A 27,523-nucleotide genomic window follows, 5' to 3' on the forward strand; every position below is an offset into this window, starting at 1 on the left:
GGAGAGGGACTATACCTGCGGACGGTGGGGCGGAGGAAAGCAGCCAGGGCTCGGAGCCCAAAGCAGAAGGCGCGAGAAGAGAGGAAGGAAGGAAGGAAGGAAGGAAGGAAGGAAGGAAGGAAGGAAGGAAGGAAGGAAAGGAAAGGAAAGGAAAGGAAAGGAAAGGAAGGCAGGCAAGGAAAGGAAAGGAAAGGAAGGCAGGCAAGGAAGGAAGGAAGGAAGGAAGGAAGGAAGGAAGGAAGGAAGGAAGGAAAAGGAAGGAAAGGAAAGGAAGGAAAGAAGGAAGGAAAGGAAAGGAAAGGAAAGGAAAGGAAAGGAAAGGAAAGGAAAAGAGGGAGGGAGGGAGGGAAAGAAAGGACTGACTGACTGACTTCGGGACAACTTCGATGTTGGTGTCCCGGAGCAGTCACCCGGCGCTGGCGAACTCTTCTTGCGGGCGCCAGAGCAAGTGAGCCTCGCGGAGGAGCCTCCGAGCGGGGCGAACGCTGCTACGGCAACAACAACCGCAGCAGCAGCAGCAGCAGCATGTTCGTTTTTTCCGGCTTCGACTGAGGCGCGATGAGGACCCTCGCGTTCCTTCTGGGCAAGGCGCTAAGGAGAAGGTTTCGCCTCCTGCTGGTCTTCGGGCTGCTGGCCGTGGGCCTCTGCGCAGCCTACCTGGAGCTGGTGGTGCTGGCCGACAGGAATGGACACCCCCTGAGCCACAGTGAGTTACCTGGGGTCGATGGGTGGGTGGGTGAGCCACGGGGTCCTCCCTGCTGGTCTAGGGCTAGGTCCCTGCAGCAGGTGCCAACTGGGCTTAAAACTGCAGGGCACTTAGTCCGCCTGGCATCCGCTTTCAAGTCCCATCTTTAGAAAGTTCACAACTTAAAGAGCAGGGAGCATCTTGGTAGGTGCCCTCAACCACAGGAAGCCCCGTCCTTCAATCCTTCTCATTGAGCCACAGTCCTGGGGGGTGGGGGGGGGTTGGAAGGCAGGACTCCACAGGTTGGCATTGGGAGGGCAAATGGTGGCGTAGTCTGTGTTTGTGATTGTGTAGGCCTCATCAGCATTTCGCCACAGCCCAATATATGCCATGGCAACGTCCTTTTTTTTTTCCTTCTGCGATGGTCCCATGTGGGACCATCCCATGTGTTGCCTTCATCTACCTTCCCAGCCCAGCAGAGAGACAGCCTAGCACTGCACACCAGAAGAACTAGACACAAGAACAGTTTTTCCCCCCGAAAGCCATCACTCTGCTAAATAAATAATTCAACACTGTTCAACTATTACAAAGTCTGCACTACTATTACTGTGATCTTCTTGTCCCTTCTTATCACCCATCCCCTCCCACTAGTGACTGTATGACTGTAACTTTGTGGCTTGTATCCTTGCAATTTATATTGACTGTTTTCTACTATGATTTGATTGCTTATTGTATCCTATGACTATAATTAAGTGTTGTACCTGATGATTCTGGACTCTTGATAAATGTATCTTTTCTTTTATGTACACTGAGAGCATTTGCACCAAGACAAATTCCTTGTGTGTCCAATCACACTTGGCCAATAAAGAATTCTATTCTATTCTATTCTATTCTATTCTATTCTATTCTATTCTATTCTATTCTATTCTATTCTATTCTATTCTATTCTATTCTACTCTACTCTACTCTACTCTACTCTACTCTACTCTACTCTTAACCCTCATCCTTTCCCTGGACTTCTAATAAACGCTTCTCCCTTTAATGATAAGACACAAAGCATGACTGTGAAGAAGGTACCTGCCATTTTCCGTGCAGTGGGGAACTGTGACAAGGATGGCAGGACAATGTCGGGCGGTACAGACGGTGAATTCAGTGCTGGGATAACTTTTGCCCATTCAAGGATGGGTGGATAATACTTTGACTAAGCAGCGGGGTGGGGGTGGGAAATGCCCACAGTAAGGCATAATGGGGCAAACGTAGATACATACAGTATTTAGGATGTTGTGAGCGTGAAAATGTCTATTATTATATGGTGCACTAAACTTTTATACAGTTAGTCCTCGAATTGCAACAGTTTATTTAGTGTCCGTGTAAAGGCACTGAAAAAAAAAAAGCGACTTATGACCATTTTTCACAGGGACGACCTTTGCAGCCGCCCCATGATCACTTGGCAATTGGCTCATATTTATGACCGTTGCAGGTCACGTGATCCCTTTTGGCGACCTTCTGACAAGCAAAGTCAATGGGGGAAGCCGTTCGCTTTACAACCATGTTACCAAATGATCAACGGCAGTGATTCACTTAGCAATCAAGACAAGAAAGGTCGTAAAATGGGACAAAGCTCTCTTAACAAATGTCTCGCTTAACCACAGAAATGTTGGGGCCTCAATTGCGGTCGTAAGTTGAGGACTACCTGTATTTGCATTTCATTTAAAATTAGGCAGAAAGGTAAGGATTCTGGACAAGTACCTAGTATGCAGTCCTTGACTTACAGCAGTTCTTGATTTACAACTGTTTGTTCAGTGATGGTTCAAAGTTACAATGGCACTTTGAAAAAAGTGACTTATGACCAGTTTTCAGACTTATGACCATTCAGCATCCCAAGGGTCATATGATCAACATTTGGCCGCTTGGCAACCAGCGTGTATTTACAACCAGTGCATTGCACTGTCCTGTGGGGGTTGTGTGATCACCATTTGTAACCTTCCCACCCGGCTTCTGACAAGCAAAATCAGTGCTGTCATCACTTTATGATGGTGTAATTCACTTAACAACTGCAGCTTTTTGCTTAACAACTGTAGCAAAAAAAAAAAAAAAACAACCCCTAAAATGGAGCAAAACAACTGTCTTGCTTAGCAACGGAAATTTTGGACTCCATTGTGGTTGTAAGTCAAGAACTAACTTATACTGGTTTCTTCTGCATGTCAGGTTGATCCAAAAAGGGACCCAAAATGGTGACGGTGTTAACTTGGGCCAAACCATCTTAAAATGTTTCTGGTGACAGACAGGCTGTGGTTCTTCTGTGAACTTTCCAAAAATCCCTTTGATTCATGTCAGAGTGCGCACCGTGTGACTATGGGAAACTACCCAGGAGCAAATACAATAAACACAGGTTTATATTTAAATAGTGGCTTTATCTACAAAGAATATATAAAAGCAGTACTTTAATTGGATCTCAAACAAACAGCAATCGGCAATTACAACACAGAAGCATATGCGGAGAGAGAGATACGCCCCAACAGGGTCTCTTTCTATTTCAGGCTCTTAAAGTGATATCAACCCAAAATCCTTGCTGACTCATTCCCAGCATTACATCATTGTAGCAGCTGATCAGCTCTTCGATATTTACCTTGACAATTCAGAAATCTACCTTACCTATTGTCTTCCATTCTCCTTCTCTCAACCAACACAACAGCTTTTGCTTACCTGTCACCTGTTCATATTACATGCTCATAATGTGCAGGTTTCTGCCTGTTGAACATCATCTCAAGGGAACAGTCTTTTTTTTTTCCCCCAGGAGTGATTGGTTGGTTCACCTCATAGTTCATCTTAGTATTAGCCATCTCCGTCTTTGTAATTCAGGGCTGTCAAACTCAAGGCCCAGGGGCTGGTTCCAGCCCACAGGGTGCTTAGATCTGGCCTGCTGGCCTGCCCTGGAAACAGCAAAGGACCAGCCCACGGTGCCTCTGCCAGTGAAAAGGGAGCTTGGGAGGGCTGCAGGAGGCCATCGCAGCCGAAAATGGAGCCTCGATGAGTAACATTGGCCATGCTCCCCTGCCCCACAGGTCCAACACAACCCTGATGTTGCCCTCAATGAAATCAAGTTTGACACCCCTCTTGTAAATCATGTATGTCTTTCTTCCTACTCTGTCTTTTCAATTTCATACTTGCACAATGGAAAAATAACTGCTTTACAGATTCTGATCTTTCATGCCATAGAAATAATCAAATGTATTCATCATAAGTTTGTCACTGCCCTTCTCCTATGATTAAGAGATTGTGCATATTTTTCCTGCCCCTGAAAACCATCAATTATTATGAATTCACTAAGCATACTGGTCAGTGGTGGGATTCAAAAATTTTTACTACTGGTTCTGTGGGCATGGCTTGGTGGGCATGACTTGGTGGATGTGGCAGGAGAAGGTTACTGCAAAATCCCATTCCCTTCCTACCCCACTAACCTGCTTTCCAGCTCTGTTCTCCTGTGCAGGGCAACAAAAGAAGACCCAGCCAATCAGCTGGGACTCGGGAGGAAGAGAATAGATAGGGATGGGACCAGTCAGAGGGGGTATTTGCTGGTTCTCTGAACTACTCAAAATTTCCACTACCGGTTCTCCAGAACCTGTCAGAACCTGCTGACCACCACCTCTGATACTACTTGATATTACTTTTGTCTTCTTAATATTTAGTATTGACCCAAATTTTTCACATTCCATTTTAATCTTTCAACGAATTCTTCTAAGTTGTCTTTACTTGCAACCAGGAAAGTGCATCTTTCACTATTGGGGTTTCTGTGGTCAGTTTTAATTCCAATTGTCACCTTTTCTAATCCTTCCCTTCTTCGAAGGCATTTGCTCTATAAGCTAAACAAATATAGGTTTAATATGCGCCGTCTCTCCATATTCTGAGTTACTGTTTCTTTCAGTTCTTTTCATTCTTTTATTTTAATTCTCATTTATTTATCAATAAATATAAAGTACCTAATATTTTCCTGCTTGTTAGTTTCCATTGTTTTTCTTTTTAAGGAAACAATTGCATCAACTAATTCAAGCTGACTTGAGTTGAAACTGAATGTACAAGTTTAAGTAAATATGTTTTGTAACTTTACTGTCAGCTTCTTTTTACTGCCAACTATGTAATATTATACTAAAGGTAAAGATTTCCCTCACACATACGTGCTAGTCATTTCCATGACCATGGGACACCATATAACATTTGTAAATACCCATCGGTGGAGAAAAGTTCCACTCACAATCACGTGATGGTCATGAGTGCAAAGACTAATAATAAAGCATTTTTTTCCAAAGCCATCATAACTTCACTAAACAGGGCAATCATTAAGAAAGGACTACCTGTATCATACATAAAGCTGAGAGACGGATCACCTCTTTAGTACATTCGTATTTTCTTTCAAATATATTAAGGTAAATGCAGCCTGGAGATTAAGGGGAGGGTTTCATAACTGTAGAAGTAGGCAAAGTCTATGTCATTTGCTTTGCTGGGGAATTCCAGGAACTGAAGTCTTCAAGTTGTCAAAGTTGAAAAACATTGAATTATATACCAAGGCATACAGTCATTTATTTGGGTTGGCTTTAGTTTTTGCAATCTAGCCTTGACAGTTTATACTTTATGACTTGATCGCTCGCGAGCTTGAGCAGTTGTGATTTATTCAGTAAATCATGATTAATTCTAAAAGGTGGAGCCAGATTAGATTAGATTAGTTTACTTTATTGACATTGCACCTCATACAACAAAATCAAACACCACCTTCAGTGCACATCATGACCATGAAAATAAACACAAACACACATCCTTCACACTCCACACATTGAATTGAAAACCCCCGACACCACACCAACACTGCACTATACAGCAGAATTCAAAAGAGCTACTGCCCTGGGATAGAAGCTGTTTTTCAGGCTATTTGTCCTTCGTTTTTTATTATCCTGTACCGTCTGCCAGATGGAAATAGTTCAAAAAAAGGATGCCCAGGATGAGATGGATCTTTGAGAATGTTTTGAACTTTCTTAAGGCAATGGGAGCTATAAAGCTCTTCCAAAGAGGGGAGAGGGCAACCAATGATCCTCTGGGCAATGACATTAACCCTCTGGAGTGCTTTCCTATCTGCCACTGTGCAATTGGCAAACCACACAGAGGTGCAGTAAGTTAAGATACTCTCTATGGTGCAGTGGTAGAAGGTCACCAGCCCAGATCATTTGGTGAGGTAAAGACTTAAGAGAGGATCTATGGTAATTAATTTTCCCAAAAGAAACTGGGACTACAGGTAGTCCTCCAGTTACGACTACAATGGAACCCAACATTTATGTTGTTTAGGTAAGACATTTGTTAAGTGAGTTTTGCCCCACTTTATGACCTTTCTTGCCACAGTCGTTAAGCAAATCACTTCCGTTGTTAAGTTAGTCCCACAGTTGTTACGTGAATCTGGCTTCCCCCTTGACTCTGCTTGTCAGAAAGTCGTAAAAGGGGATCGCATGACCTGGGGACACAGCAACGGTCATAAATACAAGTCAGTTGTCAAGTGCCTGAATTTTGATCACGTGACCAGGGGAATGCTGCAATGATTGTAGATGTGAAAAATGGTGATAAGTCTTTTTCCAGTGCCACTGTAATTTTCAAAAGTCAGGGTTGCAAGTTACTGTTGTAGGTTGAGGACTACCTGTATTGTGAAGGGACGCAATTGCTCTGGCCTTTGCTGCCAACATCCCACCCGCAGCCCTTGCCTCCCGAAAATGCCATTCCACCCACCAACCAGAGGTGGTATTCAGCAGGTTCTGACCAGTTCTGGAGAACTGATAGCGGAAATTTTGAGTAGTTTGGAGAACAGGCAAATACCATCTCTGACTGGCCCCGCCCACATCTCTTCTCTGCCTCCTGAATCCCAGTTGATTAGCTGGGTCTGCTTTTGTTGCCCTGCACAGGAGAACGGAGCTGGAAATCAGGTTAGTGGGGTGGGGAGAGAATTGGATTTTGCAGTATCCTTCCCCCAGGAGTAGGGTGGGAATGAAGATTTTACAGTATCCTTCCCTTGTCATGCCACCAAGCCATGCCACGCCCACCAACCCACACCCACAGAACTGTTAGTAATTTTTTTTAAATCCCACCACTGCCACCGACGCTGCCCCTCCACTCTCCAAGCTGTGCTCCGCCTCCTTCCGCCATTGCCTGCCAGCGGTGACACCCCATCCTCCCAACAACGACACCTACCACCATGGGCCAGACAGGGACAACCTGCATGTGGCCCACCGCCTATAAAACGCCCAGGTTTGATCTATAGCAAAAAAGGAAGTCAAACATCAGTATTTCCTTCCATCTGCTGCTCAACAGGTAATAGGAATTGTTATCTGAAGAGCTGTAATAAATCAAAATGCATTATTTTCCTGTGTCAATTGCTGTGAGTTGTAGCGTAATACGTTTGGAAGGCCTTGCATTGGGAAGGGTTCTGCTAAAGCACGATTTGATTACATGCGAATTAGAACTGTAGCTTTGTCATCTCAGTTAGCAAAACTAATGGGAAAAGGCTAGTTTTAAATAATTGGATCATTTTATCTAGTCATCTGCATGGCTGGATAATGGCCCTTGTTAGTGACTATGAATATACAGCCAGGTAATTATCTGAAAATGGCATTCAGGGGACATGGTGGCTTAGAGGCTAAGACGCTGAGCTTGTCGATCAGAAAGGTTGGCAGTTTGCCGGATCGAATCCCTAGCATCGCCGAACAGAGTGAGCTCCCGTTACTTGTCCCAGCTTCTGCCAACCTAGCAGCTCGAAAGCACATTAAAATTGCAAGTAGAAAAATAGGGACCACCTTTGGTGGGAAGCTAACAGCGTCCCATGCGCCTTCGGCATTCAGTCATGCCGACCACATGACCATGGAGACATCTTTGGACAGCACTGGCTCTTCGACTTTGTAATGGAGATAGCACCCAAGGCTCCTTTTATTATGAATGTTCAAGTTAAAGACTTTGTAATGGAGATAGCACCCTCCCCTCTCATGTACTTAGGAAACATTTATTTACAATTTCAGTCTTTAACTTGAACATTCATAATAAAAGGAGCCTTGGTGGTGCAGTGGTTAGAGCGCAGTACTGCAAGCTACTCCTACTGCAATTTGGCAGATCGAATCCCACCAGGCTCAAGGTTGACTCAGCCTTCCATCCTTCCGAGGTGGGTAAAATGAGGATCCAGATTGTTGGGGGCAATAGGCTGACTCTACAAACCACTTTGAGAGGGCTGTAAAGCACTGTGAAGCAGTATATAAGTCTAGGTGCTATTGCTATTCTGAGAAAATTATTTTGTTTTAAAAATCTCCTGAGGATATTTTCTTCCAGCACAAGTCCGAAAGTTTGGAAGACTAAACTTCTGGACCCGGTGACCAACCCAAATTGGATCCTGCAGTGCAAGTAGTCCTTGACTTACAACCACAATTGAGCCCCAGATTTTCTTTCTAAGCAAGTCGGTCGGTGAGTTTTGCCCCATTTTATGACATTTTTTAAACCACAGTTGTTAAGCGAATCATTGCAGTAGTTACCTGAATCATGTGGTCATTTAGCAAATCTGTCTTCCCTCATCGACTTCCCTTGTCGGAAGCCGGCTGAGAAGGTTACAAATCATGATAATGTGAATCCTGGACATTGCAACTGTCATTAAATACATGCCAGTTGCCAAGCGTCCAAATTTTGACCATGTGGTCACGGGAATCTTGCAACAGTCGTACGTGTGAGAAACAGTCGGAAGTCATTTTTTTTCAGCTTCGAACAATCTCCAAACAAATGGTTGCAAATGGAGGATTACCTATAATAGCATCTAATCAAACTAAGCAGGTAAAACTATGATAAAGTCTGCGCAACTTAGAAGACCTTGTTTGCATGGTGTGGCTGACCCCCTTCTGCCTGTGCATGTGTGTATGTATGTATAAATAATTTCAGATTCTTAGGTGACATGGATTCTCTTTCTTTCGCATAGCAATTTAAAAGACAGCTGCCAAAAGCTGGAGGAAAATATACCTCTGTTTAGTGTAAGGATTTGCTAATGGCTTGTGAAGGTAGCCTTTGAGACTGCAAGTACTGTCATGCTGCCAGTAAAACATTTATTTTGAGGTGTAGCAATGTGAAGCATTTTTTTTTTTGGTTTGCTATTTTAGCTCAGTAAAATTTCCACCTTTTGCAGGTAAAAGCTGGTTCTAGTTTTTATTTTTATTTTTGTAGTGGGGATGGTAGTCCCCAAAAAAGGGGCCACAAGGGCTTTCAGAGATAGAGTGGTTCCAATATTTTATTTATTCTCGGCTTTTATTATTTTGCTTAATCTGTCTTCACAGTCCCCCAGGTGGAAACATCTAAATATAAGCAGAAGTTATAGCACTGCTGTTGCTGATGCAATAGCTTGTCTTTACGTTTGTTGTTCTAAAACCAAGGTACTTTCCAACCCCCATCCTCTCTTAATAATTTCCCAGGCCTGGAAAGAAGGCTATACAAGATCAGTATTTCCATGTCTGTTGGTAACAGAACATTCTCTGTTAAGCTCTTGATGTGTGCAGAGGTTTCACTGGCTAGGAGGGTGCCTGGTTGAGACAAGCTGTTATATGATCTCTGCTGGGAAACAGTAGGCTGCTTCAGTCTAGGGGCAAGAAAACATCAGTAGCTGATCCTGAAGTGCAACACTTAAAGAGTTTAACCTTTACTGTTAATGACAAGGGATGCTGAGAGCTTCATTTCAACACCACCTGAAGGAGGGCTACTCAGATTTAAACCTTGTCTAGGCATTCTAACAGTATAGTAAGATGCAGGGTGTGCTTGTTTTGGCTTGACATGATGTGACAGCCCGTTGGTTTTAAAGCAGGTGTTCTTTAGATGTGATCCATATTTTACTTAAAGTCTCAGCCGGAGACAACACTTGGTTCAACTTGTTTATACCTGGAAGCTACGTTAGGTCAGGCTGGGTTCATGCTTGGTATGAATTCCCCTGGAGAATAGGGCTGTAGGACAGACTGGGACCTGAAACAATTAAATCCCAAGGACATCCCAGTGGCACATAATTCCTGTAATCCTATCAATATAACTGCATGGTTGTATTAATGAATTCATCTGGAAGCAAGGAGTCTTTCTTTACTGAGGCTGAAGCAAAGATGCCAACATTGCCACAAATGATATAAAGAATAATATTTTTCTCCTATTAAAAGCCACAAAACAACTAAAAAAGAACTAGAATATTAAAAACAAACAGGGGCACAGCAAAAATTAAAGTGCCAACAGTTTACTGTCTAGGTTCTGGACTAACGGCTATAATGAATCAGAGGAGAAGGAACAACAGTCTCACAGTTAAGGTCACCTGGGTCCAAAAAGTTCCCTCTCGGGTTGTTATATAGTGAATCCCTGAGGTAGATGCAACATTCTTAAGATGGGATCCTCACCAGATCTTAGCGCTCAGACCAGCTGGCTGGAGAATTCTGGGTGCTGAAGTCCACAAGTGTTAAAGTTGCCAAGTTTGGGGACCTCTAGCTCAGACAGATACCCAGGAAAATATTGGTCTGTCACAGAGGTGGTATTCAGCATGTTCTGACCAGTTCTGAAGAATCAGTAGCAGAAATTTGAGTAGTTCGGAGAATCGGCAAATAGCACCTCTGACTGGCCCCGCCCCCATCTATTCTCTGCCTCCTGAGTCCCAGCTGATTGGCTGGGTCTTCTTTTGTTGCCCTGCACAGGAGAACGGAGCTGGAAAGCAGGTTAGTGGGATGGGGAGGGAATGGAGATTTTAAAGTATCCTTCCCCTGCCAAGCCTACCAAGCCTCGCCCAGCAAGCCACACCATGCGCAGCAAGGCACGCCCACAGAACCAGTAGTAAAAAGTTTTGAATCCCATCACTGGTCTGTCAGATCATCAACATCATTCTAGTCATTGTCTTTCCACTGCACAATGAAGGCCACTTCCGTATGCTTCCAATTTATACAATCCTCAGCTTTCTTTTGCCAATTGGGCCCACAATACTTGGTGATGTCACCGATCCCTCTTGTTTTGGATCTCTTTCATGGACGCTTTTTATCAAATGAGATCCATCCTATGACTGCCTTGGGTCACCTGCCATCCGTTCTTCTTGCTATGTGACCAGCACTCTTGGATTTCAATTCTTTTACTTTCTTGACGATATCATACACTTTTGTTTGTTCTCTAATCCATGTGCCGGTCATTCTATCTTATCCTGTAATGCCGAGCATGTATTTTTTCATAGCTGTTTGCACCATTCGTAACTTGTGTATCAGTTGTGAGATTAGTGTCCATGTTTCGGTGGCATATCTTAGAACAGGTAGCACACACTGAGCTTTTCTCTTGAGGCATAGAGAGAAACTGATATCTAATCCTAATCCCAGGATAAGATTCTTGAAATTTTAAGAGGTGGGGAAAGCATATTGGCAGCCAATGCAATTCCTTGAAATAGACCTTAGGTAGGTTATTCCTTTGAATAGTTTAATTAAGTAATTTTGCATTGACTGTGATTTCTATGGCAATCTCAAGGGCACCGTCACATATAGCACAGTGCAATAATCAGTTTTGAGATTAGCACTACAAGGAACCATGTACCTGGACTACCTTTATCCAGGAACAGCTGGAGCTGGAAAAAGACATTCTTTGCCAGAAAAAACACTTGTTTTTTCAGGGTGCTGGATTTATAAGAATCCCCAGAGTCTACCCATCTGTTCTTTCAGAAAGAATACAATCCTATCTAATCTTCCTGGAATAAGGCAGCTGCCTGTAAGGAGGTGCCTATAATGCACACCTCTGTTTTGGTGTGACTATGTTCCATCCTCTTGATGTGATCATGTTGCACCTTCCTGGCCAACATATCCAGAGATATTTCTAGATTCTTTACAATAGCCTTCTTAAGAATTAACAAGATTTTACTTCTCCTATTAAGGTCATCCATCAAAAGAAAACCAAAGCTAATTCAATCCTCTTACCAGACTGAAATAGGCCACATCATGCATATCTTCTAAGAATATCTGAGCATCTTGTGCAAGTCTTCTTGCAAGAAGCCTTTCTATGGGCTCTGGGAAGTAACAGGGTACCACGGCTGCAAATATTCTGATTTAAACATATTTTCCTCAGTTGGAAACACATCAGTCTGTTCAGTTTGATTTCATCAAACTGAAGTGTGAATGAGGTTTATGTTCATGTTTATAGCTGTTATACTTGTTTATTATGTATTATACTAATATATCAATATCATTTCTCTTTGCAAAAAAACAACAACGCTGAAGTAACATCTATTCAATAAAATGAATAAAATAATTAAATATCAGGCGCAAACAAGCAGATCCATAGGTATAGAATTCAAACTACCTACTTTATTGTTCCATGCCTATTTCATTTGGGAATCCTCCCAAATTGGCAGCTTTCACCTGGGAAAACTAGATAAAGCTCAAAGCCATTCGAGGGTTGGATGGAGGTCCAGATTACATAAGAAGTCCAGGCCTGAACCCTCCTCCTAAGTGGGACAGTTGCTCTCCAACATTAAAAGAGCAACGCCAGATGAAAGAATTGATTGGGAAGCTAATTTTAAAAGGTAATTAAAAATATCTAACACAGAAACATTGTGGCCTGATGTATTACCAATAGGAAATAATTTCACAGGACCTTGGCATTCTTGTTTGAAACCATGGTTTATTATTAGCAAATGCTGATTAATTAGTGTGGCTACTAACTGAGTATCTGCTGAAAGGGTAGTAAAAGTAAACTTATACAGAGAGGAAGGCTAGATAATATTTCCAATCTGATGCAATCCTGCTGGTGATTTTCTAAGTACCATTCATGTGCAATCCATCTTCTTCAAAAATGCTGAAACTGAGGCAACTCTATTTCCTTAAACAGAGTAAAAGAGGGTGGTATGTGTCATCTGTGGACAGCTTCTCACAAAAAGAAAAAAAAAATGTGGTTAGCAATGGAATAGATCTGCCAGGGAGAATATTCCCATTTTAGTACTGTGGAAAGGGAACTTCATGAGGACAGTGGTGACACCCAAGCAGGAAAAGCCCAAAGGGAACATCAGGCCAGCCATAAAACAAACTTGCATAGGAAAAGAGATTTAATAAAAGGTATTAAAGAAGCCCCTTAGACAAAAGCCCAAATAATTAAGAAAACTAAGGAAACAAGAAAAGAAAACCCTTACAAACACAAGACATGCCAAATCAGCTAAACAAACAGACAAAAGACACAAAATATATTGCAAAGGAGACAGACAGGAGATTGCCACAAGAAAACATTAGGAAACTGATAATCCAATCAAACCACCCTGCAAAGTTTGCTTTCTGCACCCACCCACCCCCCGGAGTTTACCCTCCGGCGGAAATGAAGACAACCCCTGACAGGATTTAAAACATTAAGAAATACAAACACAAGCACTCACACACAAAAGGAGCAAAAAGGTATAAAAATCAGGGTTTTTATTATACAAAGAGAGCTAGCTCCAGGAACGCAGACTTCTTGCTATCTCTCGCCTTCCTGAAAAATAAAAAGAACCGGCTTCCAAGTAGTTGTCTGAATCCTTGCACTGGAGTTCTCCCAGCAGGAAAACCGAACCCTCAGAAGAAAGGCATTTTCCAGCCTTTCAACAGTACATTAATATAATGTTCTGACCCACAAGCTATATTGATTGAAACTGTTCTTGTCACCTGTAAAAATCAAAGTTCATAGATGTTGTATTTATTCACTGTTCTCCTTTTTTATAAACTCTGTGTGAGGAACGAAAAAATCTCAAGGAACTGCTGTAAATTCATAGGACACCATGATTTAGCTATAATCCCCACATAGCTATAATGTAGAACAAAGGGGGAACTATGGGCTTGTGCAGTAATGGGATTCAAATTTTTTTACTACCTGTTCTGTGGGTGTGGCTTGGTGGGCATGGCAGGGGAAGGATACTGTAAAATCTCCAGTCAGAGGGGGTATTTGCTGGTGATGCGTTGCTGGTCCCACTGCAGGGATGGGGAGTCAGCTGGCAGCCCACGCCCGGACCGACTGCCCGGACGGGCTTCTCTCGCAGATGCAATGATGACAAAGACACAAAGGCATGTCCTTGGGGGAGAGGAAGCCCCGAGCAAACTTTGCTCCTCTCTTTTATTGTGCAAGTTTAGGGTGGGGTTTAGGGTGTATGAGGAAACATTCCTTTTGGGTACATTTGACCATATAAGGCTATGTATTTGCATAGTTGACCATATAAGGTAACTGACCATATAAGGCATACTGACCATATAAGGTAATACCTATGTTGACCAATCATAGCTTTACACATGTTGTTGGTTGTTTTGTTACCTGGCTGACTATGTTGACCAATCATAGCTTTACACGTTACCTGGCAGGTATGGTATCATTGGATCATTGGGTGATATCGCAACATCTCCTCTGTTTTTATTTTATTTTAAGGGCTATATACTCACCATCCTCACTATTATGTCCAGTCTAGGTCCTCCGACTCATCCTGTCATAGGTTCATGAGAATTCGTGGTTCCCCTTTAGCAGCATCTTTGGTGAACTCGTTATCAGAGTTATCGGAATCCGAGGAGAATTGTAAGAGGGCCTTTTTCTCTATTAGCGCATTAATTTGTTTTTGTTTTGAGTTTAAATCCGAATCAATTTGGCCAAATTTTCTTTTAAGGATTTCTAAGAATTTACCATTACACATGGTCCAATGGTACATACCAATAAGAGAAGGATAAGTGGACCAGCTATAGCAGATAACAATGTTGTTAACCATGGGGAAAGGTTAAATAGTCCTTGATACCAGGTATGTTGTGAAGCTCGTTCCCTTTCTCTTTCCTTTAATCTGGTGTCTAGTTCTTTCATGGAGTCTAGGACAACTCCTGAGCTATCAGCATAGAAACAACACTCTTCTTTAAGAGCAGCACATAGTCCCCCCTTGTTTTAAAAACAAGAGGTCTAGGCCTCTGCGGTTTTGCAAGACCACCTCAGATAAAGAGGTAAGAGAAGTTTGCAAGGCAAGAATGGATTTTTCGACCCTTCTAAGATCTTCATCTATGGTGGCACTTAACTGTGTTATGCTTTTATCATTTACAACCAAAGCTGATATGCCTGTTGCTGCACCTGTAGCACCTAAACCTAGCAGCACAGATAAGGTAAGAGCTGTGACAACTTCTCGTTTAGCTCGTAGGTGGTATTGTTGAGGTTCTAAAATGGAAACAAAATCTTCAGAATCATATACATCAATTTTTGGCAACAGCTGGACCTGAATACAGAATGATTTTTTTGCTAATAATACATCTCCGTGGACACATGCAGTTAAACCTGTAGAGCAAGCCCAAACAGAGTTATTTCCAGGAATAAAAAATTGGCCTTGGAGGCGTTTTGTGATATTGCCACCAGATGTGGTGAATACCTGGTTGTAACCTCCAATTGAAAGGCCGGTTCTTTCTTTGAGTAGATAAAGTTCACATTTGTGTCTGTGGGTGGCATTAAGGCAGTATTGTGAATAATTAGTAGGTATGTGGCCAAGACAGCAACCTTGACCAGTGATGGCCGTGATAGTGAGAGAGCTATTCCTCCATCGGCAATTATTATCAGAAGTAGAATTGGAAATAGGTTGGGAAGAGCCGATGGCTTCATAAAAAGGGGGTTTGAAGACAAGCAAAGCCAACAGTGCTGAGAAATGGAGGAATCTTGAGAGTGATTCAATAATGCGTGAGCAGAAGCAATGAGGGATACCAGTGGGTTCTGGGCATTTGTTAGGGGTTTCAAAAATCCAGATTGGATTTGGTTAGCATTGGGTCCTATAGATAGGGATGGGGAGACATGAACATGGCGTTGTATATAGAAGACATTCCCATAATGATATCCAGGCCACCTGGCATAAATGCGACCTCCCCACTTTGCCCCAGTGTCCCAAATGTTACTTCGTTTTCCTTCGGCCGTAAAGGAGACAGTCACTGGATTACATTTGGACCATTTGTTTTTGTCTGCCGTACATCGTATATCCTGGGTGGTTCTGGTAAGTGTGATGAGATCATTGTTCAAAGGAGGTGTCCAAGAGATGTAACCAGTTGAAACACAGGACCAGGATTTACAATAGTAATCAGAAATTCCTCCACAGGTGTAAATATGTTCTGCATCAGCAATATGTCCTGGGCATACATACAGGTAATGGTATTTAACAACACTATGGCTAGGGTAGGGGCATCAGTGAGACGAGAGTAGGCAGTCTTACCTAGAATCATTTCAGCAAAATCAAAATGTAATTTAGGAAAATAGGAAAAAATCATAGTGTAGTTAGTTGTGGAGCTGAGTATTTGTCCATAAGCGTCCTTGATTGTCCATGTAATGTTGTAGGGGCGATGAGCGTTGTCATGAGATGATGAAAGTATGACTTCAGGAAGGAAGCAGCAGCAAAGAAGCAAGAGGATCTTCATCCTGGTCAGTGGAGGCGCCTTTTGGAGAGGAAGTGGAGAGCGAGGGGTCACGGTGGTAGGGACGAACACACCTGGCAGGGATCCAGAGTACTCGTTCAGGGAGTTGGACAGCGGCGTAGCCTCGTCCCCAGGTGATCAGCTCAGCAGGTCCCTTCCACGCAGGATCAGGCAATTGCCTATAATAAACAAGTGGTCTCAAGCGGGAACAGGTGGTTTAGTAAAATGTCGAGATGCAGCAGACAGGGAGGGGTGCCAGTGAGATTGAGGAAGTTAAGTGTATACAGACAAACATTCAAAACATTTTGTAATGCCGGGAGGCTAGGGGGGCCTCTAAGGCCTTTTGACCCCATGTATCGTTGTAAGGCCAATTTTAAGGTTTGATTACCTCTTTATGGATAATGGACCAATGATGGCAAAATTCAGAGAATTGAGAGGCTGGTCCATTATCTGTTTTTAGAATTTTTGCGATCCCAGCACTACGAAGGTCCGAATACAATGATTAATAACATGCTTTGACGCCTCTCCCTTTGAGGGGTGGCCATAATAAACCCTGAATAGGTGTCAACAGACACATGAAGGTATTTCCAGGGTGCAAAAGGCTGAAATTGCGTGACATCCATTTGCCAGGTGTCACAAGCATCAGTCCCTCTAGGGTTGATACCTTGGGGGTAGTTCTTTGCTTGAAGACTACATGTGGGACATTGTTGTATAATTGCTGTCGCTTCTGCCAAAGAAATGCCAAATTGTTTTACCAGAGCCTTTTTGTTTTGATGAAAGTAACTATGACTTTCCCCTGCAGTTAGAGGGGAAGGTTGGGGTGACTTAACAGTGATAGGAAGTAATTTACAAGCAGCATCAGCTACCTGGTTTCCTTCTGACAGGAAACCCGGAAGCTGCTGGTGACTGCGTATGTGGGCCACGAATAGGGGTGCGCTCTGGATTGAATGAGTGTTTGCAGTTGAAGTAACAGTGTCATTAATGATGGTTGTAGAGAAGGAGACAGATATGCTTCAAAAATATGCAAAACCAATTGGGAGACATATAAACTATCCGTTATGATATTGATTGGTTGAGTGGGAAATGACTCTAAGGCTAAGTTGAAGGCAGCCAATTCAGCTTGCTGTGCTGATGATTGTGGCTTAGTCAATTGTTTGTGCCAGGTAGTTTGATCGAACCAGATGCAAGCACCATGAGTTTTAGAGCCATCAGTAAAAACTGTGATGGCTTGAATTAGTGGAAAAGCAACTACTGGAGAGGAAAAGGTAATAGGTACCGTTTTAATTAGCTGTAGACGGGGGTCAGAAGGGAGATGGCAAGAGATGGGACCAATCCAATTCTCCAGGGCGTCCTGTAAGACATCAGATGTCTGAAAAAGGGGGTCCCATTGAGACAGTTTGAAAGGAACATGTATTGCCTGGAGATCATGGCCGATTAGGGCCTTAGCTCGGTGACGTCCCTTGATACAAAGCAGAGCGAGCTGAAGTGAACCAGAGTGGGTTGAGAAGGTAAAGACAGAGAGTTTTACTCAGAAAAGCGATGGGCTGGTATGGCCCCTCCCTTTCTCTAGTATTTTGGTGAAATCAATCTATGTTCTCTGGAAAGGCCAGCCCACTAGGGGTCGCCCTCCCATTTCTTTTTTCCTTGCTGCTTTCTTAGAGTTTACTTTTCAAACATCCAGAATTCCCCTCATTGCATTCACAGACACACACATCCTTCTCAATTTGCACACACATCTTTCCTCTTCCAACTCATCTTTCTCTTTTTCCTCAGGTTTCCAATCCTATTCTCTTCTATTTCTAGCAAGGGAATTGATGCCATTACCAGCTCTATTTCCCCTGTAGCTTTCCAGATTGTCACATCAATCCCTTCAGCTAACTCCAGAGGCCTCTTCAAAGCCTCTTTCCTTCCTCCAAACAACACATCCACAAACCATCTCTCTCCTTCCTTCTTCCATTTCCTTCCTCCAAACAACACATCCACAAACCATCTCTCTACTTCCTTCTTCCACCTTTATCATCAAATCTACATGCAACAAACAATCTTAGCTTCCCACTCCTGTCTTCTCAAGTACACCAGAAATTGTGGAAAAGCAGAACAATAGGGTAGCAAGACATTATTTACATAGTGTTAACACATGGTAGAGTTTTAGCAAAAGATTCCATTAATCAATAATGAGTTTTGTGTTAAGTTGAGACATAAGATCACGGTCCCACAGGTTAGTATGTAATGGAAGAGCCAAGGGTTGGAGGTAGGCAGTCCCCGAACGGCTGGGGCAGTTTCCAAAGGCCAATCGTCCGGCCACTCAGCCGTTCGGAGGACACCTACGTCAGAGACCCGAAAAGACTTTGTTACAGATTGTGAATTGTAACAGAGATGTTAGGAGCATAGAAGCCATCATTTGCCATTCAGAGAAAAGAATATTATGATTATTAGAAATGTTTTCTAACAAGGCTCTAACATAGGGTGCCTTAAGGCCATATTTGGCAGTGGCAAATTTGAGTTCTTTCATGAGATCCCATTCCATAGGGACATACTGAGGGGCAGGATTTCCCCCTCCTGCCGCTGGGACTTGAAGGATCATGGGGAAGCAAGAAAGATCTTCAGCATTAATCTTCCCATTAGCTAAAGCTTCCTGAAAGGTGTTACGAAGCAAGGGGGGAGGGGTATTAGAGGGGATGGAGTCAGGTTTTGTAAGGGAAGATTTTGAGGCTGAAAGGCTGTAGGGAGGGGGAGGGGGGGAGGAGGGGGAAGAGGAATGCGAGGAATGTAAGGCAGGATATAAGGTTTTTGTTGAAGGGGAGGAGGGAGTGGGGGGAGAAGAGGAGATGGGTGAAATTTCTGCTGGAAGAGGAGAGGGGGAATTAAGGGGGAGGAATGAGAGGAATGTAAGGTTTTTGTTGAAGGGGAGGAGGGAGGGGGGAGGGGGGGAGCATTTGAAGACAAAGAAGAGGTGGGTGAAATTTCTGCTGAAAGAGCAGGGGGGGAATTAGAAGGCAAAGGAGGAGGAGGGAGAGAATCCTGTTGATTCAAAGTTGAATCAGAAGGATAAAAAATGTCGATCGCAGCCATGAGCGCTCTCCAGGTACAGAGAATATGTGGCGCTGCCCGAGGAGGTTGATGGATCCATTTCCCAATTTTCTCCCATGTGGAGCGTTTAAGAGTGCCATCCTCGGAGTAGGCTGGGCAATGTTTTTGAAGATAGAGGAGGAAAGATATTATAGCTTTCCTTGAAAGAGGAAAGACTGTCATGCCATTAGTTCTTTGCAGAGCATTGGCCTTCCTGACTAAAAAATGAAGTTCATCCACATGCTTGGACAGAACTTTGGAAATTGGAGAGCCCATACTTACAAATGCGCTTTACCGTTGCCCGGTGTTGTAGTACAGGAGTCAGGGCAACGCCTCCCTAGAAAAGGAGCGCGTTGTGAAGGGGACGTATCGTAGAAGCGATCACGTCGGGGTCACCAGTTTGATGCGTTGCTGGTCCCACTGCAGGGATGGGGAGTCAGCTGGCAGCCCACGCCCGGACCGACTGCCCGGACGGGCTTCTCTCGCAGATGCAATGATGACAAAGACACAAAGGCATGTCCTTGGGGGAGAGGAAGCCCCGAGCAAACTTTGCTCCTCTCTTTTATTGTGCAAGTTTAGGGTGGGGTTTAGGGTGTATGAGGAAACATTCCTTTTGGGTACATTTGACCATATAAGGCTATGTATTTGCATAGTTGACCATATAAGGTAACTGACCATATAAGGCATACTGACCATATAAGGTAATACCTATGTTGACCAATCATAGCTTTACACATGTTGTTGGTTGTTTTGTTACCTGGCTGACTATGTTGACCAATCATAGCTTTACACGTTACCTGGCAGGTATGGTATCATTGGATCATTGGGTGATATCGCAACATGCTGGTTCTCTGAACTACTCAAATTTCCGCTACTGTTTTTCTAGAACTGGTCAGAACCTGCTGAATACCACCTCTGGGCCTGTGGACTTCAACTCCCAGAATCCCTGAGCCACAGTCATAAAGGAGCCATAGTTGATGTAGAAGAATAGTAGGTTGAGTTATTATTAGCAGAGTGGCAGAAAAGAAGGCACTCAGGTCAAACTTGTTCTTCTGAATTTTCCACATCTTGTTTCTCCGCATTTTTCAAATAAGGAACATTCAAGTCCTTTTTCCTTGCATTCTGGATACACAATTGATGTACCAGGCATTTGAGTATTTGTTCAAATTACTACAATTTGTAAAAAAAGAAAAGAAAAAAGAGAGCATCACAGTAATAAAGTCACCCTCCCATCCTGTCCCTGTAAGTGGACTGTTTGCAAATTGTTATTTGGGGTGGGCTGTGGGGGGGGGGGGCAATAGAGGAACAAAAGGAGATTGTTTTTGTAAATAACCAGATTTTTTTCTTAGCCAATTGGCAGAGTTTAATCACTGAAATGATTCAAAGATGTATTTCAGATGTTACATTAGCTTTGCCAGCTTAATACCCTTGGAAGCTTCCTTCATCCCTGGACAATGTACGCACACATCCAAAGAAAAATTGAGCTAGTGGTTTCAACCTCTGAAGAGGTGGTGGCTTTCTCATTCCACCAAGGCTGTTTGAAACAATTTTTAAATTTCTGTTCAAGGTTTCTCTTCATCAAACAGGAACTGCAAATGCAATACTGGTAGTCCTCGACTTACAACAGTTTGTTTAATGACCATTCGAAGTTACAGCATCACTGAAAAAAGGGAGCCGTGGCCGCTTTTCATACGTACGACGGTTGCAACATCCCTGTGATCATGAGATCAAAATTTGGATGCTTGGCAACTGGTTTGTGTTTATGACAGTGTCATGCCCTTATTGGAGTCTGATTCTGAGGGGGAGATTGAGCAGCTGACAGGGAGTGGGAGTATGGCTCCGGTGGCTGTGGAAGAAATGGGGGAAGGGCACAGTCCGTCTGGGCATTCAGAGACCCAGGGCCACCCCCTCTTCATCCTAGGACATGCAGGGATGAAGGGAGCAACATGGCTTACAGGAGAGAAAAGGGCCCTGATCCCTTTCATTAGTTACAGTGGGAGAACAGGATATAAGAAGGGCATTTGCACACAGCACCTTGCTGGAAGCAAAGCGTGCATTATCTTTGTAAAGGATTATCTGGGTTTTTGTGTCCTCCCAACTGTGTGTGCTTCAGTTATCTTTTGGAAGTCTGCAATTTATTATCCTGGCCTGTCATGGTAATTACTTCAGAGTGGTTTGTGTTGGTTTTTTAATTTCTAATTTTTCTGTACTGCATCGGACTGCATTTCTTCCCTTTGTAGACCATTTTTGGAAGAGTTTGATCTCCAGCGGGGGATAACTGGACATTGGGGGGCTAAGTTGGAGCCAATAAAGGGAATTTATCTACTTTTGTGACTTTGTTATTTTTGTGCCATGCCCTGGGTCATCACAGTTTGTTTAATGACCATTCAAAGTTACAGCATCACTGAAAAAAGGGAGCCATGGCTTTTCACACGTATGACCATTGCAACATCCCTGTGATCATGAGATCAAAATTTGGATGCATGGCAACTGGTTCATATTTATGATGGTTGCAGTGTCCCAGGATGATGTGATCCCCTTTTGCGACCTTCTGACAAGCGAAGTCAATGGGGAAGCCAGATTCAGTTAACAACCGTGCTACTAACTTAAGAACTGCACTGATTCACTTCACAAACTGTGGCAAGAAAGGTCATAAAATGGGGCAAAATTCACGTAACTGTCTCACTTAGCCACATAAATTTTGGGCTCGTAAGTCAAGGGCTACCTGTATATTATTTTTAAAAGTCCATCTGGGCCGTGGTGGCGCAGTGGTGAGAGTGCAATACTGCAGGCTACTTCTGCTGACCTGCCGGCTGCCTGCAATTTGGCAGTTGAAATCTCACCAGGCTCAAAGTGGACTCATCTTTCCCAGATGGGTAAAATGAGGACCCAGCCTATTGTTGGGGGCAATAGGCTGATTCTGTAAACCAGGGGTGTCAAACTCACGTCGTCATGTGACGTATCGTGACTTTTTTCCCCTTCGCTAAACCAGGCATGGGTGTGGCCAGCACGTGATGCATCTGGCCTGTGGGCCCTGAGTTTGACAGCCCTGCTGTAAACCTTTAGAGAGGACTGTAAAGCACTTTAAAGCGGTATATATACGTCTAAATGCTATTGCTACTGCTATCAGTCTTTTTTCTAAAGGCCTCCTTCTGTGAATTATAGTGCTGCCTTGGGCACAAAACCAACTGAGTCACTTTCTCTCAGTCCTAGGAAGGACTGCAGTGGCAGACAGAATGGAAGTGAAGGGGAAAAAGAAATGAAAAGAGGGAGGAGAGCAAGAAAGAAGGGGTGATAGAAATATTAAAGGAGAAATGAAATAGGCAGGAGAGGAAAAAAGTGGGGAAAGAAAAAGACGAAGAGGACATGAAAGAAGCTCGACACAATTACAAAGGAATAGGATAGCCTTCCTCAGAGTAGTGGGTGCAGAATTCATCTCTAAATCATGCATCTAGTCCAGTCTGGTGGCTAACCTTTTTGGGCTCCTGTGACAAAAATTGCTCGCATGCCAGCACCCAGAAGACAATGCGCATGCCCCCACACACCCGCTGCGCATGCACACATGATTCCCCCCGCCACTGCCCCCTTATGTGCACTGCGCCTCCCAGCTGATTTTTGACCCGTTTGAGGCCTTTTGCGGCCTGCCAGAGGCTTGAGGGAAGCCTTTGCAGGCCAAAAAATGGGCCCGTTTCATCACTTCTGGTATTTCTGGAAATACAGGAAGTGATGAAACGGGCCTATTTTTCGGCCTGCAAATCATGCAGAGGCTTCCCTCAAGCTTCTGGCAGGCCCAAAAAGGCCAAAAAATCAGCTGGGAGGTTGCGCATACGCAGTGAGGTAAGTTTGCCTCCGGCTCGCTTGCCCACACAGATGGCTCTGCGTGCCACCTGTGGCACGCGTGCCATAGGTTCGCCATCATGGATCTAGTCTTTTACTCAGAATCAGAGGTTTATACAAAGGGGGGACCAGTAGCATAGGACCAATATTTACACAACTGTGGTGTATATACTGTATACTGTTTCTTGTGAAGTTCAGAGGTTAAGGGAAAAATAAAAAAAGAAAGGTGCCAGGGACGGAGGAGGGAACAGTGAAAGACATCTAAATTGGAAAATATCTTCTGAGGCCAATTCTCTCTTCACCAAAAATTTTTAAGGGATGAATGTTTAGGTTTGGAGAGAGGGGCATACAAAATACCTGGCGGGCAAGCAAGGCTCTCTTATCTGCTGAGCTTCTCCGGAGCTTTCCATTCTGTTTCATAATGTTTGAGTTTCCCATGCATTCTGGATCGATTCTGAATTGATCTGCCTTTGATGACCTTTAAGGAGCACTTTGCATTTCTAGATCTTTGAGGCTGTTTTGTTTTTTCTTTCTTTCTGGGGGATTTGTAATGCTGCAGGAATAATCCTGAATAAATAAACCAGAGAGTTATTTAAGTTCACTTGGAAAGGTTGAGCATTATCTGTTATCTCTAGGCTGCATATATTACATTATTCTTATTTTTATGGGGGAGGGGTTGGAGAATTACTGTTATTTATGACGCTTGCCTCTTGAATCTGAAAGTGCAACATAGCTGATGTATACACAGGGGTCCAAGTACTTTTCTGAATACTAACATGCATAGTTGGTGCTAAGATGTATTGTTCTGGCTGCCAACTTTGCATTTTTCCTCTTTTTATCAGTAAAAATCACATTTTTGACCCTCCCACTGGATACTGTGTCCTGTTCCCCTCAACAGTACATCTCTTCTCAGAACTTCCTCTGGCTATAAAAGGTCCCCAACCCCTGCATTAGACTGAGCTTAAGAAGTTGCAAGCTATTTGCTTCCATAGACATCTGGAACATGATGTCGCCTTAGTGGTGGCCTTATTGCCCAAACCGTATAAATGCATAATTTGCAGAGGGTTACACCTGTTGCATCATCTATGCGATGTCATTTTGTCACTGATCGCATTGATTGGATTCGCACAATATGCTGAACCATAAACCATCATTTCCAAATACCAGTGGTTTGACTCATGCAGTGCATTAGCCAAAACCAACAAGCCAGGTTGGGTTTTTTGATATGTTGGCTAATTATTTCTTCCATTGTGCAGTATACAGGTCCTTCCATTGAGGACCTGTATACTGCATAAGTCAAAAAGAGGGCTGTGAAAATATCTATAGACCCCTAACATCCTGGACATAAACTGTTTCAACTCCTACCCTCAAAACGATGCTATAGAGCAGGGGTCTCCAACCTTGTCTACTTGAAGCCTGGAGGACTTCAACTCCCAGAATTCCCCAGCCAGATTTGCTAGTTGGGGAATTCTGGGAGTTGAAGTTCTCCAGGCTAAAAGTGGCCAAGGTTGGAGACCCCTGCTATAGAGCACTGCACAACAGAACAACTAGACACAAGGACAGTTTTTCCCCGAATGCCATCACTCTGCTAAACAACTAATTCCACAATACTGTCAAATTAACTATTAAGACTGTATTACGATTCTTCTTCTTATCCTTAATAGTACCTATCTCTTCCCACTTATGGCTATATCCCTGTTGCTTGTATCTTTACAACTTATTTTGCTTTAATTGTTTCCTAGTATGATCTGATTGCTTATTAGTATCCTATAACTTTCACTAAGTGTTGTATCTTATGATTCTTGATGAATATATTTTATTTTTTCTTTATGTACACTGAGAGCAAATGCACCAAAGACAAATTCCTTGTGTGTCCAATCACACTTGGCCAATAAACTATTCTATTCTATTCTATTCTATTCTATTCTATTCTATTCTATTCTATTCTATTCTATTCTATTCACCAGTTTTGTTTCCAAAAACCTTCATAATGGTGAAGAGTTTAAACCATCCCTCCCTCCCTGTGAGGCTCTTACCTTATTCCTTGATAAACTCTTTGTAAATTGAACAAATTGAGCCTGGCAATATTCCTGTTTATGCAAAAGGGTGAGAAAAAAGACAAATGTCATAAAAACTCAGAAGGAATTTGGAGGCAGGAGGAGAAGTGTTCACCTATCCACATGCCCAGGCAGTTTTTGCCCAGTCCAGGAACACCTGATAATGCTTTCAATTGCAAGAGTAAAAGCAGAGGCATAAACAAATCCAACTCCTATTTTGTTTTCACCTGCCCAAACGTGCCTATACAAAGAAGCACCACTCTGATGAAAGTCATATTAAATCTGCAGTCAGCTTCCTAATCTTCTGAGCAGCATGCAGGCATTCAGCCCATGTTCTCTAGGTCTGACTCATGGATTTCCAACTGTTGCAAAAGATTACAAGGTGAAGGGAGTGCCTTGAGAACAGAACTTAAAGAAGATGATCTTGCTATAGTTTGCTCATGACTACCAAATGAATGGAACTCTAAACTCTTGGAGATCCACAAAGTTGACTGTGAATCCAACTGAAATCCTTTGATTTAGGGAAGGGAGGACATATGCTTTGATCTCGGCTAAACTGGAAGGCAGAGCTCATGCACTGTAGTCGGACATAAGACTTGGGTTTTAAGCAAATTCTCTCAGTTTATGATGCCTTCTTATAAGTTAGAATTGCTGTTTGTGATTTCAATCATTTACGACTTGAATTGTTTAAATGGTTATTTTTAACTTTGTCTAATGCCCAAAGTCACTGCCCTAAAATGGGTCATAAATTGTAAAATAAATAAAATTGAAAGAGGAACAAAGAGAGATACATACAGTACTGATTTATTTTTTTGTAATTTTAGTTATGTTGTTTTAAGTTAAGGGGATTTGGGGGTTGGGTAATGACATGCGTGGCTCAGTGAGCTTGTCTATCAGAAAGGTCAGCAGTTTGGCGGTTCGAATCCCTAGCACCGCCTAACAGAATGAGCTCCCGTTACTTGTCCCAGTACCTAGCAGTTTGAAAGCACGTAAAAAATGCAGGTAGAAAAATAGGGACCACTTTGGTGGGAAGGTAACAGCGTTCCGTGCACCTTCGGCGTTTAGTCATGCTGGCCACATGACCATGGAGACATCTTCGGACAGCGCTGGCTCTTTGGCTTTGTAATGGAGATGAGCACCGCCCCCTAGAACCAGAAACGAGTAGCACGTATGTGCAAGGGGAATCTTGATCTTATTGACACAATATGTTGTGGGAATGGGATCCTTATAGTGTGGAAACCCATGGCTTATGGTGAAGTAAACTCAGCCAGTTATGGGTTATTCAAACAATCGGTTATTGCAGTGTGTGAATCTAATTGTATGGTTGCAGTTACTTATAGAAAAGCAGCATTCCCACCAAGTAACATTGTCAAATATCTCTAACATTTTCAAAGTGGGATGCATTGATTTTAATAGATAGTTCTCATGGATTAACCTCTGTGAAATGTCAAATACAGGTAGTCCTCGACTTTAAACCATTCGTTTAGTGACTGTTCAAAGTTATGACGGCACTGAAAAAAATGACTTATGACCATTTTTCACAGTTACAACCTTTCCAGCTTCCCCATGATCATGTGATCAAAATTCAGAGGCTTGGCAACTGGTTCATCTCTATGACCGTTGCTGTATTCCCGGGTCATATGATCCCCTTTTGTGACCTTCTGAAAAGCAAAGTCAATGGGGAAGCTAGATTCACTTAACAACCAGGTTACTAACTTACAAACTGCAGTGATTCACTGAACAGTTGGGATAAGAAAGGTCATAAAATGGGGCAAAACTCACTTAACAAATGTCTCACTTAACAACAAAAAATTTTGGGCTCAGTTGAAGACTACCTGTTGTTCTTATTCCAGATTTTCAGTCACCTAGAAGCTCTCAGGAGGTTTTCAAATTGATCAGTCCCAGAAACATTTGTAGATATTTGGACCTTACCAGGGGTGGGATTCAATTTTTGTAACAACCAGTTCTGTGGGCATGGCTTAGTTGGTGGGCATGGCTTGGTGATCATGTTATTGGCTGGGCGTGGCCAACTCAATATCACTCACATCAAGGCATGCATCTCCTTGCCTGGCCTCTCAAGACTGTGGGGATGCTGCAACAGTCGTAGGTGTGAAAAATGGTCATAAGTCACTTTTTTCAGTGCCACTGTAACTTCAAACAGTCACTCCACACAAGCAAAGTACCAGCAAAGGAGGTGAAAAAGCTCCAGAGAAGTTCCAGAGACAGGAAGTCTAGTCCTGCCAAGAATGTAATAAGGGTTAATGGAGAGGTAGTTTCTGTAAGCAACCCCAGAATGCTTCCTTCCTGCCTTCCTTACAGGATTAGGCCAGTAATTTCTTCTAACAACCGGTTCTCCGAACTGCTTAGAATGTTAACAACCGGTTCTAGAGAATAGATGTGAACTGGTAGAATCCCACCCCTGGACCTTACATGTTTTTGAATATGAAGAA

At 43.1% G+C, this 27,523-nt stretch overlaps 1 protein-coding gene across 1 annotated transcript in view; it reads left to right on the top strand.

Annotated features, from left to right (window-relative positions):
- Positions 1-345: 345 nt before the first annotated feature.
- The window catches only part of B4GALNT3 (beta-1,4-N-acetyl-galactosaminyltransferase 3), a 108,990-nt gene continuing 81,812 nt past the window's right edge, over positions 346-27,523 (top strand). Inside the window, exon 1 of the mRNA XM_087968577.1 lies at positions 346-706. Coding sequence (XP_087824703.1) covers positions 559-706 — 148 coding nt within the window. The 5' untranslated portion in view covers positions 346-558. The remainder of the gene's footprint in view (positions 707-27,523) is intronic.

Source organism: Notechis scutatus, chromosome 6 (genome assembly GCF_049901735.1).
Source record: "Notechis scutatus isolate UNSWTSFEM ecotype Mainland chromosome 6, rNotScu1.2, whole genome shotgun sequence".
Classification (NCBI taxonomy): Eukaryota; Metazoa; Chordata; class Lepidosauria; order Squamata; family Elapidae; genus Notechis; species Notechis scutatus.